At 52.7% G+C, this 14,281-nt stretch overlaps 1 protein-coding gene and 1 long non-coding RNA gene across 5 annotated transcripts in view; one reads left to right on the top strand and one right to left on the bottom strand.

Moving 5' to 3' along the window:
• The window catches only part of DIXDC1 (DIX domain containing 1), an 86,488-nt gene that overhangs the window by 33,677 nt on the left and 38,530 nt on the right, over positions 1–14,281 (top strand). For 2 of the 4 annotated variants that reach the window (XM_055130337.1, XM_004604687.2), the window contains exons 2-5: positions 1,853–1,982; positions 2,891–3,016; positions 5,478–5,709; positions 10,438–10,545. In XM_055130337.1, the coding sequence (XP_054986312.1) occupies positions 1,853–1,982; positions 2,891–3,016; positions 5,478–5,709; positions 10,438–10,545 (596 nt within the window). Of the gene's footprint in view, positions 1–1,852; positions 1,983–2,890; positions 3,017–5,477; positions 5,710–10,437; positions 10,546–13,117; positions 13,886–14,281 lie in introns of those variants that run through there. The other 2 variants (XM_055130338.1, XM_004604688.2) reach the window with 2 other exon arrangements.
• Positions 10,723–13,036, bottom strand: LOC129403362 (uncharacterized). The gene is made up of 3 exons (XR_008629132.1): positions 12,857–13,036; positions 11,152–11,306; positions 10,723–10,970 (listed from the first exon to the last, which is right to left on the bottom strand). It is a non-coding gene; the product is annotated as an uncharacterized LOC129403362 (long non-coding RNA).

Genomic DNA, 14,281 nt, shown 5'->3' on the forward strand with positions numbered 1-14,281 from the left:
CCCGACCTGGGCCTGGCTGGTTTCTGAGGCCTCCAAAGCCCCCGTCTTTATCTGCAAATGCATGCAAGGTCACCCCCAGCTCACCCGCTGCTGTCCTTCTAGGAACACGGCACACGATAGCCTTTCTTTTCCTACTTTGTGCAGGTTTTAGTAACTAGATCCTCTTTGACGTTTTAAAGCAGGGATTAAAATGAACTCTGTAGCCGTGCCAGGATTACGGGCTCAGGAGAATAATCTTGGGTTGACTGTGACATGAGTTCACTGAAGTCAGCAGCAGAGGGAGAGGCAGTTCTGGGCTTGGTTTGCTCCCGGCTCCTTGGACGTCCCTTCTGATGGGTCTCACCTGGGAGCATGTGGGATTTGAGTGGTTGTTCTTGAGAAACAGGCAAGGAATGGACAGTCTGGGGAAGCAGTGATTGTTCCCCAAAACTGACTCTTTTTGCAGTGATGGGGTGATATACTTGATGCTCAGGGGTTCTTCCTGTTTTTGTCCTCAGGAACCACTCCTGGTGGTGCTCAGAGGAACGTATGCCAGAGACTGAACTCGGGTTAGTCATGTGCAAGGCCAGCGCCTCACCTGCTGTATGGTCCCTTCTGTCTTTTGTTTTAGGGTTTTGGGACACATACAGACCATATAGAATGCTGGGAATTGAACTTGGCTCAATGGCATGCAAGGCAATTGCCTTACTCCCTATTCTGTCTCCCTGGTCCCTGGGTCCCATTTTCATCCCTGGTCAATAGAGTGGAACCCAAGGAAGACAGGAGTCATTGAAACACTCCTTGACTCATCTGAGTCATCCCTGAAGCACAGCACTCTAGAGAAGTTAGCTTTCTGGGGTTGGAGCGATAGCACAGTGGGTAGGGTGTTTGCCTTGCATACGGCCGACCTGAGTTTGATTCCCAGCATCCCATATGGTCCACTGAGCACCGCCAGAGGTAATTCCTGAGTACAGTGCCAGGAGGAACACCTTTGCATCGCCGGGTGTGACCCAAAAATCGAAAAAAAAAAAAAAGAAGTTAGCTTTCTGGCTGGAGCGATAGCACAGAGGGTGGGGCGTTTGCCTTGCATGTGGCCCACCCAGGTTCGATTCCCAGCATCCCATGTGGTCCCCTGAGCACTGCAGGAGTAATTCCTGAGTGCAGAGCCAGGAGTAACTAACCCCTGTGCATTTGGGTGTGACCCAAAAAGAAAAAAAGAAGTTAGCTTTCTGTACTGGACCCTCTTCTTTCCTTAACTTGCCTTTCTTGGCTGGGAGGTGGCTTCAATGACTGAGAACACAGACTTTGCATGTGGGTATCCCAAGTTCCATCCTCGGTGCCACATGGTCCGAGCACTGTGCACTGCAAGGAGTAGTTCCTGAACACTGAGCTGGGAGTAGTCGGGAGCACTACTATCTAGCACTACTAGCACTGCTAGATGTGGTGCCTTCCTTTTCGGGTGGGCATGGAGCTCAGTAGTAGGGCACTGGCATGTGAGGCACTGGGTTCAATCCTTGGCACTGTGTGTGTGTGTGTGTGTGTGTGTGTGATTTCTTTTCTGGAAATATATATTTTTTTGCCTTTCTTTGGGCTCACACTTGACGATGCTCAGGGGTTACTCCTGGCTCTGTACTCAGGAATCACTCCTGGCGGTGCCTGAGGGACCATAAGGGATGCCAGGGATCGAACCTGGGTCGGCCGCATGCAAAGCAAACACCCTACCTGCTGTACTATTGTTTGGGCCCCAGATTTTTATATTTTACTTTATTATTATTATTATTATTTTTTTACTGTGGTGCAACCCCAGAAGCTGCAGGGTGCTGTGCAGAGGAGAAGAAGCAACTTTCTCTTCTCTCCACCTTCTCTTTTCCAGCAACAGCTGCAGGCGTACGTGGCCTGGGTGAACGCACAGCTCAGGAAGAGGCCCGCAGTGAAGCCCGTGCAGGACCTTCGGCAGGACCTTCGGGATGGAGTGGTCCTGGCCTACCTCATCGAGATCGTTGGTCAGTTTCAGCCAGAACCCTGCGCGTGACCGCCTCTCCTCTCCGCGAGCCCTTCAGAGCCGCTTCTTTCAGTTGCATGGAAACGGAATAGAAGACTCAACATGCGACCTTGGCTCATCACTCAGTTCTTTAGCCTCGAGCAGGGTGTGCCAGGCGTTGGGTTGTATGCTCTGAGGACGCGATGGCAAGCTCAGTCTGTCCCCTTACGAGTCTCCCAAAGCTCATGAGAGACAGAAACATCAGTTCCACACAGGTTCTTAATCCTCCGTGGGGGGGGGGGTGTCAGTACTGGTGGGAAGCCCTGGGGAGCTGCCTGACCCTGCCATAGGCTTTTGGGCTTGTCAGAAGAATTAATGTCAAACCTGGGCTGGAAAAGGAAACAGTAGGGGCCGGAGAAATAGTACAGTGGATAGGGCATTTGCCTTGCACATGGCAGACCCGGGTTCAATCCCCAGCATCCCATATGGTCCCCCCAGCATCGCCAAGAGTAATTCCTGAGTGCAGAGCCAGGAGTAACCCCTGAGCATCGCTGGGTGTGACCCCCCCAAAAAAAAAGAAAGAAAGAAAAGGAAACAGTAGTCGGGCTAAGAAGAGAAGGCTCAGGGATGGAGCTCACTGGTAGAATATATGCCTCACGTGTGAGGCGCAAACCCGCAGATATCCTATGCATGTAAAAGCAATATAAATACATATTTGTGTTTTTCCAAAACCCAGGTGTACTCTGAAGCAAACAAACAGTAAATTCTGAATTCCTTTCCCTTTTATCCATCTAATTTATATACACGGAGGCTTAACCCACTTGTCTTTTCAGGCTCTGTCAAGTGGCTCCTTGCTCAGTTATCTGGCTGCTATGAATTGTGGACGGTCATTCTCCCCTTGAGCTTCAGATGTTTCCTTTCTTTGAACAGCAGGAGAAAAGCTGAGTGGGGTCCAGCTGAGTCCCAGGAACCAGCAGGAGATGAAGAATAACGTGGAGAAAGTGCTACAGTTTGTCGCCTCCAAAAAGATTCGGATGCACCAGACTTCGGCTAAAGGTCAGTGTCTCCTGGCAGGTGCACTCAGCTGCAGAACAGCCCAGGGAGGATTAAGCCTGTTTTTCATACATTTTTTTTCTAATCTTTTAAAATGTTATCATGGGGCCAGAGCAACAGTACAGCGGGTAGGGTTTGCTTGCATGTGGCCCACCAGGATTCAATCCCCGGCATTTCATCTGGTCCCCTGATCACCACCAGGAGTAATTCCTGAGTGCAGAGCCAGGAGTAACCTCTGAGCATCGTCAGATGTGACCCCCCAAACAAAGCAATAAAATAAAATGTTATCCTTTCGGGAGCTGAGTAGTTATCAGAATCTGAGTGTGTTGGAAGCCTGGGTGGCTATAAACATTTTTTTTTTAATTCCTTTTAACTGAATAGAGGTTTATTTTGCCCGGAGTTGGGGGCTGCTTGCTGGGAACACACCCGCTGTGCTTAGGAGCTACTTTCCTTCGCAGTGGCAGTGTTGCTCCTGGCAGTGCTGAGTGACCTTGTGGTGTATTGACCTGCACTTCCTCCGTTCCAAGCATGAGTACCAGTTTTGAGCTGTCTCCCCAGCCCCATAACGGTTTATTTATTTATTTATTTAGGTTTGGGAGCCACACCTGGCGATGTTCAGTGGTTACTCCTGGCTCTGTGGGCGGGAATTACTCCTGATGGTGCTCAGGGGCCATATGGGATGCCGAGAATCGAACCGGGGTTGACTATGTTCAAGGCAGGCCTCATACCTGCTGTACTGTCTCTAGCCCCTGGATCACATATTTTATTCAGTCTAGTAAAAATCATTTCAATAATTTATTTGTATATGAAAAGCTATTCATGCAATAATTTGCATTTTTTGCACTAAGTTGAATACTTTCTTTTTTTTTTTTTTTTGGTTTTTGGGTCACACCTGGCGATGCACAGGGGTTACTCCTGGCTCTGCACTCAGGAATTACTCCTGGCGGTGCTCAGGGGACCATATGGGATGCTGGGATTTGAACCCGGGTCGGCTGCGTGCAAGGCAAACGCCCTACCCGCTATGCTATCACTCCAGCCCCAAAGTTGAATACTTTCCATTCTTTTGTGTGTGTGTGTGTGTGTGTGTGTGTGTGTGTGTGTGTGTGTGTGCTAAGTACAGGCATTGCAATTCAACTGACACCTACCTGCCTTTTACTTGTCCGAGGGCCCCCATTTGACAGCTGGGCTCCAGGGAACCCCTAGCAGGGGTTCCTCTGATATAATCCTACCCAATTAGGTTCCAGTTTATCTTATTGTATTTGGGGGAATAAGGCTCCCGGCATGGGGACCATTCCCAGCCATAGTGACCCAGTGTGAGGGCCATAGTTTGTGCTCGGGATTTGGGGCTTCTGGGCCTCAGTGGCATTGGGCCACTGGGACCACCCTCAGTGGCATGTATTTTTGTTTCCTTTTGGGTCACTTGGGCCACACCCGGTGGTACTTAGGGCTTACTCCTGGCTCTGCTCAGAGATCACGCTTGTCAGGTCTCTGGGGACCATATGGCGTGCTAGGGGTTGAATCTGGGTCAAGTGCATAGAAGGCAACCCACTGTCCTATTCCTCCAGCCCCTGTTTGTTTGCTTTGTTTTTTGTTTCTGTTTTTGTTTTGGTCCCAGCTTAGAAATCGCTTCCTCTGGGAACTGGGACTCCTCCCCTAAGCTGTCTAGAGGAAACTTGACTCCTCTTCTCTGAACTTCATCATTGTGCACTATTGCACTTACTGGGTTTGTTTTTGTTTGTTTTTTTTTTTTTGTAGAGATTTTTGAGGCGGGTGGAGGGGAAGGGAGTAGAGAGAGAGAGAGAGAGAGAGAGAGAGAGAGAGAGAGAGAGAGAGCATAGCATGCTCGAGAGAGAACGTGGTCTTCTCCAAAGGCAGAGAGAGCCCAGGTACACATCCCAGCATTATATATGAAAATACACATCTCTGGGGCTGGAGCTATAGCACAGCGGGTAGGGCTTTTGCCTTGCACGCAGCTGACCCGGGTTCGATCCCCAGCATCCCATATGGTCCACCGAGCATCGCCAGGAGTAATTCCTGAGTGCAGAGCCAGGAATAACCCCTGTGCATAGCCGGGTCTGACCCAAAAAGAAAAAAAAAATAGAAAGTACACATCTCCTCAAGAGGGGAGATGGGGAGATGTGGGCAACACATGTCTTTAACACATGTGTTCGGGCACCACATGCACTGGGCTGCAACACCTGGGCGCAGGCAGCACAAGGGCTCGGGCAGCATATGCGCCTACCCGTTTGCCCTTTATTGCAATCGCCTTTACTGATAGACCCTAGTGGTGCTGGGTTAGTCAAACTCAGTCCCTCGAACCGTACTGCTTCTATGTCTTTTGTCTTCCGGTTTGTCCATAGTTCTGTAAGGACAGAGACACTGGCTGCCTGGCTTGTCTATTCTAGCAGATGTGGGTGGCATGGGGGCGTCCTCAGTGCTCTGCCTCTCCTCCTCTGTCTCTCAGATATCGTGGAAGGAAACCTCAAGTCCATCATGAGGCTGGTCCTCGCCCTGGCGGCGCATTTCAAACCCGGCTCCAGCAGGACGGTGAGCCAGGGACGGGGCTCCCGAGCCCCTCTGCAGAGCCACCAGCCACACTGTGCCACCGCCGTGGCCCATGGCGCAGCTGCTGCCCTGGCTGATGTGTGTCATGATATGTCTCGGTCAGGACGGGACATCTTCCGCTACAGACAGAGGTAGGTAAGGTGGCATTTGGTCTTGGGACCGCCCCCCACCCCCATGTCTTGTCCCTGAGATCAATGGTTTTCAACCTTTTGCTTTGTTTAGATGCACAGTGGGCTGTGCCTTGCAGGGGGGCGGGATGGGGGGGTGGGGAGGTACTCGTGGTTCTTCACTCTGGAGACCCTAGGGTTCCTGCGACTGAACCCAGGCCTTCTACAAGCAGACCATGCATTCCAGCTATCTTCCTGACCCATTTTCAGCCTTTTCACACTTGCAAACTGGTACCAGTCCATGGGTTTATGGTTCAAAACCACTCTGTGGGGCTGGGGATGCAGATCAGCAGTAAGAACGCGGGACTTGTGTGTGAGAGGCTGTAGGTTCAATTCCCGGCACCAGAGAAAGAGATGCCAGAAGCCACTCCCTGCTCCGGAGAGAGCTCAGTGGGCCGTAGCATCTGCTTTTGTATGCAGGGACCCCAGGTTGGTCCCCAGCACTGCACTGCGTGTTCCCCCTGAGCAGCGAGCCAGGAATAGCCTCGGACACTTCCAGGTGTGGTCCAAAACAAACAGAAAGATCCCACTATATATTTTTAAATTTTCATGTTACAGTTATTTATTAATTTTTTTTTTTTTTGCTTTTGGGTCACACCCAGCAATGCTCAAAAGTTACTCCTGGCTCTGTGCTCAGGAATTACTCCTGGCGGTGCTCGGGGGGGGGGGGACCATATGGGATGCTGGGAATCGAACCTGGGTAGGCTGCGTGCAAGGCAAACGCCCTCCCCGCTGTGCTATTGCTCCAGCCCCTTTTATTTTTTTTAATGGAATATTCTTTCTAATTTTTTTTCTTGGCTTTTGGGGTCACATCCGGGCATTGTTTAGGAGTTACTCCTGGCTCTGCACTTAGGAATCACTCCTGATGGTGCTGAGGGGACTATCTGGGATGCCGGATATCAAACCCAGGTCAGCCACGTGCAAGGCAAATGCCCTCCCTGCTGTGCTATTGCTCGGGCCCACACATGTCACAGTTATTTAATAGCTCCCTCTCACCACTTTATTGAGGCACTTAATTTAAAATACTGTTAATGATAGCTTCATGAATACCGTGTTCCAACACCACAACCCATTACCAGAGTGTCAGCTTCCCTCCGCCAATGCCCCAAAGTCCCTTTCCATCCTCTCTGGCCCGCTGATAAGTTCAGACTCTCCTATCTTAAGTGCTGTTGTGCAACAGCAGGAAGCACGCCACCCACCAAGCCCAATAGACATGCAGGGAGCACCGTAGGGGCTGAAGCACTCCTCAAGAGAAAAGCCTCACTTTCTTTGTGTTGTTTTGGGGCCCGCACCTGGCAGAGCTCAGGGCTTACTCCTGCCTCTGTGCTTACAGATCATTCCTGGAGGTGCTTACGGGACCACATGGGGTGCAGGGGATCAAACCCAGGTCATTTGGTTGCTTGTACGGCAGACACCTTACCTGCTGTACTATATCTCCCCCCACTCCATCTTCTCCGCTTTATTTGAACTTTACACCTAACCTCACATTCTTTACTAAGTCCTCATTATAACCCTAGGGAGCCATTTTAGTTTTCTTTTTGGGTCATACCTGGCAATGAGGGCTGGAGCGATAGCACAGCGGCAGGGCGTTCACCTTTCATGCGGCCGACCCGTGTTCGATTCCTCTGCCCCTCTCGGAGAGTCTGGCAAGCTACCGAGAGTAACGAGCCCGCATGGCAGAGCCTGGCAAGCTACCCGTGGCATATTGAATATGCCAAAAACAATAACAAATAAATCTCACAATGAGAGACATTACTGGTGCCCGCTCGAACAAATCGATGAGCAACGTGGTGACAGTGACAGTGACCTGGCAATGCACAGGGGTTACTCCTGGCTTTGCACTCAGGAATTATCCTGGTGGTGCTTGGGGGACCATGTGGGATGCTGGGGATCGAACTCGGGTTGGTCGTGTGCAAGACAAATGCCCTACCTGCTGTACTATCGTTCCAGCCCCGGGAAGCCATTCTTACTATTTCACTTTATAGACAGGGAAACTGAGATTCAGCCAAGCTGAATGGCTAGAGTTGGCTTCGGAGCTCTGCAGGCATTGGCTGGGGAGGTGACTCCATGGCCCATCACTGAAACAGCACAAGCCAAAGCACCCTGAAGGGAGAGACTGGGCTTTGGCACTGAGACGTGCATGGATACCTTGTTCTGAGGAATTAGCTGGTTCATCCACAGTTGCTCAGCTCAGCTCTGAATTGAATGTTTATCTCTCTGTCCCCCATCAGAGGCTGACACCTCCCTCTTTGTGGCATCCATATTTAATAACGAGTCACCAGATCCTGCCTGTGTCTTGGTTTCTCTCAGAATCCAGAAGCTTCCTCTTTTTTTGGGGGGGTGGTGGTGAAGGTTGGGGGTCGGGACCATACCTGGTGATGCTCAGGGCTTACTCCTGATTCTGCACTTAGGAATTATTCCTGGTGGTGCTTGGGGAACCATATAAGATACTGGGATTGAACCCAGTTCAGCCGTGTGTAAGGCAAACGCCCCACACACTGTATGATTGCTCCAGTCCCCGTCATCGTCCTCTTCCGCTTTCCCTTGCTACTCACTGTTTCTCACTTGACTTGTCATAATGGCCAGACATTTTTAAAAACTGGATTGGTCATTGCTTCATGGTAGGGTTGAGTTTCCCGGGTTTAGCGTCCCACCTCTGTAGGTGTGGAATTCTCACCATTCCCACATCCAAAGTCCCAGGGCCACCTACCACCAAAAACACACTTTGATTCCTTCCTCCCACCCACCTTCCCTCCCCTCTGGTCACCTCCATAGTTTTCAGGGGTGTAGGAGTTAGTTTTGCTTAGGCCAGTAGCACAGCGGGTAGGGCGTTTGCCTTGCATGCGGCCGACCTGGGTTTGATGCCTCCGTCCCTCTCTGAGAGCCCAGCAAGCTACCGAGAGTATCTCGCCCACACGGCAGAGCAGGGCAAGCTACCCATGGCGTATTCGATTTGCCAAAAACAGTAACAACAGTCTCACAATGGAGACCTTACTGGTGCCCGCTTGAGCAAATCGATGAACAATAGGACGACAGTGCTACAGTGCTACAGTTATTCATATACATAAGGGTGAAACCATCTAGTAATTGTCTTTTATCCTCTTTTTCTTTCACTCACCAACATCATCACACCCTTTCCATCCAGTTGGACCCCAAAGAATGGTTTTATTCTTGTTTTTGTTTTAAGTGAAGAGTTTTTACTGAATGAAACATACTGAGAAAGATCTGAGTGGAGTGATAATATAGCAGGGAGGGTGCGTGCTTGCCTTGCACACAGCTCACTAGTGTTTGATTCTCAGCATCCCATATGGTCTCCACCCCCTCCAAGCTCCCCAAGCCCCCTCCCCCCACCCCCGCACCAAGAGTGATTCCTGTGTGCAGAGTAAGCCCTGAGCACCGCTGGTATGGCCCAACATAAAAACAAAAAAAGCGAGTGCAGAGAAAGAGAGGAAAGGAAGCACACAGTACTCCGGAGCAAACAGAGACTTGAAGAGTGAGCAAAGAGCCACCGACAAGCCAGGGAGATCTGTGTTCCGGGGAGAAAGAGCCAATAAATGGTTTCATCTTTTTATGGCACCGCTGTTTTATCCAAGCATCTGTTGACAAAGCCCCACCCCCCTTTCAATATTTTTAATTTTGTTTTTTACTTTTTTGGGGAGGGCTGGAGTGACAGCATAGCGTGTAGGGCATTTGCCTTGCATTCAGCCAACCCGGGTTTGATTCCTCCGTCCCCCTTGGAGAGCCCGGCAAGCTACTGAGAGTATCCCGCCCGCACGGCAGAGCCTGGCAAGCTACCCGTGGCATATTCAATATGCCAAAAACAGTAACAACAAGTCTCACAATGGAGACATTACTGGTGCCCGCGTGAGCAAATCGATGAACATTGGGACGACAGTGCTACTTTGGTGGGGGGGGAGTTGGACCATACCTGATTGTGTTCAGAGCTTATTCCTGGGCTCTATGCTCAGGGATCCCTCCTGGCAGGGCCTGGTGGGGGATCCTGTGGGGTACTGGGGCTCGAAGCTGGGTCGTCTGCCTTATAAAGCAAGCACTCTGCCTGCTGTACTATCTCTCTGCACCTCCACCTTTTTTAAAAAGGAGATTTTATTGTATAATCAGCAAAACATAAAGGAATCGTGTTTGTGATTTTTGGTTCTGGGCCCCAGAACTTTAAATAGTTTGTTTTCTTTTTTTTTCCTTTTTGTGTCACACCCAGTGATGCACAGGGGTTACTCCTGGCTCATGCACTCAGGAATTACTCCTGGCGATGCTCAGGGGACCATATGGGATGCTGGGAATCAAACCCGGGTTGGCCGAATGCAAGGCAAACGCCCTACCCTCTGTGCTATTGCTCCAGCCCCTTAAATACACAGGGTTTGTTTTTGTTTTTTTTTTCTCCCCCGGGGGCATATATTCCAGTTCATCTCGGAGAGTTTCCAGGCTGAAAGGCAAACCCGTCCTGGACGGACAGTCCAGGGCAGAAAACACTCCGGAGGCTTCTGCTTCTGTGGAGGAAGAGTGCGTCCCTGAGGTGTTGCAAAGACTGGTGAAATCACTTGTTTCCCTACCAGTTCCAAGTAGGGCCTCAGCCTCTCAGGCTCCCGGGAGAGTTCCCCAGGGGCCTGTGAAGGTGACCTGAGCAAAGGGCTGGTTCTCACCCGTCACTGTCACTCTTGCCCTCCCTGGCCTTAGGAACAGCAGCATGGACGAGGAGATCGAGAACCCCTGCTGGAGCGTGCGCGCCCTGGTGCAGCAGTACGAAGGGCAGCAGAGGTCCCCGTCGGAGTCCAGCTGCTCCAGGTACCCACTGCCACCACCCCGCCACCATCCGGGCTCTGTGGGGGTTTTCGGGGCTTTTGCCTGAAGCTGTAACTTAAGACACAGCCACCTTCCTCTTTCCCTCAGCGTAGTGAGCCCGAGGGGGGAGGGAGGGGTAGCCCTCAGCACTGCTACCCTACCAGAAGTCTGACTTCCCTGTTTCCGGAAGGTTTGTGCCCAGGTTTGTCCCGAGCTAGTGCTCCCCAGGGACCACGGGGAGGCGGGACCGGCTGTAGGGACCAGCCTGAGGGTTCTGATCTTTGTGAATCATCTGCAGCTTTGTGAGAGCAATTCCTGGCATTGTCTCTGTTCCTGATCCAAAATCTCTGTTAAAGTTCAGAATAACAGGAAAAATCAAGCAGAGTTGTTGGAGCCTGTTAGAATGTTTCCAACTTTCGCCTGAAGGACTAGAATTAGGGCAGATTAGTAGACTTTTCTTTCTTTTCTCTCCCTCCCTCCTTCCCTCCCTCCCTCCCTTCCTTCCTCCCTTTCTCCCTTCCCTCCCTCCCTCCCTCCCTCCCTCCCTCCCTCCCTCCCTCCCTCCCTCCCTCCCTCCTTCTCTCCCTCCCTTGCAAGTGCTTCACTCACCATACTATTGCTCTGCTTCTCCCTTTTCCGTGCGGTTGGTGCTGGGGTGCTTGTGTGTGTGTGGGGGGGGTGTGTCATGCAACACACCTCCTGTTTGCAGGTTAAGCGCGTCACGCCTTTCATCATTTCCCCCCACTCCTGGGGTGGGCCGATGTCTAGAACAGAAACTTTAGAATCAAGTGCACTGGCTCTAGCATGGGTCTGTGATAAAAGTCTGGTCATTGCCAAGTATAGTAGCAGAAAACAACTGCTTTCTTGGCACGTGTGAACCACGCTGTAAACACATTTCGGGATATCATGTTAACATATTTAATTATTTCATCCCAAAACATATTTAACAGAGTGCTTAGCCTTTTTCCTCATACCAGACCCCAACCCAGCCGGTCTGTGGTAGTTAAGCCCAGTTGCTGCTTGGCTCATGTATATATATATCATGGATCTTTGCCTTCCTGTTTCTTGTCTTCTATGAAATCCTATTTTAGCTTGATAAATCCCTTTTTTTCTTATGACACATGAAAGCCAAGTCACATAGAACCCCTTCCCAGTATTTTTTGCTTTGTGCTAAGGGCTTACTCCCGGCTCTGTGCTCAGGGATCATCCGTCAGGGAACCATATGTGGTGCCGAGGATCAAATCCAGCTGGACCATGTACAGGTCAAGCATCTTTAACCACTCGATGATGGCTCCAGCTTCTGTTCTGATATTTTAATATACCGGTAATCTGTATAACTTTCTTTAGTTTTAATACTGATAGCCTTGTTTCACTGCCATTTGCCTTTCCCTTTAACATTGATGCATTTTATTTAAAAGAATCACTTAACAGGGCTGGAAAGAGGCCTCAAAGGGCTGTAGCATAAGCCATGCATCCAGAGGCCTGGGGTCTGATTCCCAGCATCACCTGGTCCACTGAGCCAAGTATTTCGGGGAGTGGCCTCTCAGAACCCCTTAGTACTTTTTTAGACAGACACCCCTCCCCTAAATCACATAACCTAATAGTAACCATTAGTCATTGTAAAGTGCACAACTTGGTGGCGTCTAGCCCCTTCTTGATGTGCCTGCCACCTCTGTGCTGATCAAAGGCACATTTCCACAGGCCTCAAGGAAACCCTGTACCCATTAAAGCGGTAGGTGTGCTTTTAATGAGAGTCAGAACCATTGCCTCCCTGCTTGCCTCGGAGCCAACATTTGGTACAGAATCAAAGGAAGTTTCCATGTATAAAGACTTCTATTACTTCCTGCATGGTTCCAGGCCCTTCATCCCCCTGAGCCACTGGAGCTGCCTGGAGCTGGAGGGAAAGGCTGGGGGTGGGGAAGGGTGGGGGCAGAATCTGTCCCTGGAGCCCTGGCTTCCTTCCTGCCTTGGCAGGGTTGTGGTTAGGGACCTTGCAGTGAGGGCGGTGATTCTAGGAGTGACCTGGCCTGTCATTTCAGTACTTCCTGACTTTGCCATTAGAAAAAAAATTATTATGATTTTTTTTGGGGGGGTCTTAGCGATGGAGACTGGAGAAGGCTAACTCAGGGCTTGGTGCCTTATATATATGTGGGGCCCTGGGCACCCGCTACGGCCCTGGACACTCGCAGCAGCCCCTAGCCCTGTCTTCTTGGGATGAGCGCTGGCATTCCTGGCTTGGGCGTGTTCTCTGAGCACCTAGTCGCATCCTCAGTGTCACCCTCCACACACCAATGCCAGGGGTTGTGACTCGTACCTGGGCTTGGCGTGGAGGACGAGAGCAAAGGTCCCGGGTGTCTGCCCCTTCCTCCGGGTCCTCCTGACCCAGCCGTGGCCCCCTGGCGCAGCCCTACCCGCCCGCCTGTTGCTCCGCCGACCTCGGGTCAGCCCGCACTGTATCCGAGCAAAAACATCCTTAGCTGCAAAAAAGAAAACATAGACCGCCAGGGGGGAAGGTGGGAGGAGATAGGCTTGCGGCGGGCTTCCGGGCGCGTGTGCGGTGGTGGCGGGGGGATCCCAAGGGGGAGGGGGACACTGCGTCCTCACCGCGCCCGGGCCCCCTCCCGCCAGGTGGCGGAGACCTGACCCGACCCCAGTGTCCGCGAAAGGAGGGGGCAGAGCGCAGAAGCCACCGATTGCGCGCTGGGCTCGCAGGACGGGGACCGCCGATCCCCGCGCACTCCCCGCCCGCCCGCGCCCCCCACCCCTCCCGGACACTATCCAGCTTCCCCGCCCGGCCAGTCCCAGCCTTGCCGCGGCCAGCTCCAGGGTGGGAAGCGACGGGTGACAGCCCGGGGAGGGGCGCGGGGCGGGGAGGGGCGCCCGAGAGGCGGCAAGGGGCGGCGATCACCCGCACAGCCGCGGCCGCGGGCGACCCGAGCGGCGGGCAGTGTCCCCCCCGGCCGGGCGGGCGGGACATGGGGTGAGATGCCCGCGCCCGGGGGCTTGCCCGGAGCCGCGCGGCCGCGCGCTGGGCGATGCCGCTGCCGGGGGCCGCCCGCCCGCCAGGGGAGGCAGCTTCCGCCCAGACCGGGCTGCGGCAGCGTCTGAGCGGCCCGGACGGCGCGCCCCGGACCCGTGAGCATCCCTGCGAGCATCCCCGCGCGCCGCGCTCCCGCCGCGCTCCTCGCCGGACGGCCCGTGCAGGGGTTCCTCGCGCTCCCGCGCGGGGAGACATGCCCGAATTGGGGAGCCCGGAGATTCTCCGCCTCCTGCCGCACCCGAGGAAGCAGGCTCGCTGAAGCCGGAGCCGGAGGGGGACCATGGGAGGGACACAAGTCAAATGGTGAGCGGAGGTCACTTGGGGTTTGCAAGTGGGGGGCTCGGGGAGGGGTGGAGAAAGCCGGGCCCCAGATTGGAGGGTGCTGGTGGGGTGCAGCCGGGGCTGGGGGCCGAGGCGGGGGGTAGTGGAGGGGGGGGAGCGCTGTACTGGGGGCGATCGGGCTGCTGGCCTGGGATTGTCACTGCGAGTAGTGTGTTTCGGCACTGGAGGCAGCGGGGGTGGGGGTGGGGATGAGGGAATAAGGGGCACTGAATTTAACCGCCTTGTCGTTAACTAAGGAGGGCCCCCCAGTAGCCAGCAGGATTCTTATAGCCCATTACCCGTTCGGTAATTTTTTTTAAAAAAAGGATTTGATTCTAATTCGCCGGGAGATTGCTTGTCTGATAAATTGAGCTTGGC

This window comes from Sorex araneus, chromosome 3 (assembly GCF_027595985.1).
Source record: "Sorex araneus isolate mSorAra2 chromosome 3, mSorAra2.pri, whole genome shotgun sequence".
Taxonomy (NCBI): domain Eukaryota; kingdom Metazoa; phylum Chordata; class Mammalia; order Eulipotyphla; family Soricidae; genus Sorex; species Sorex araneus.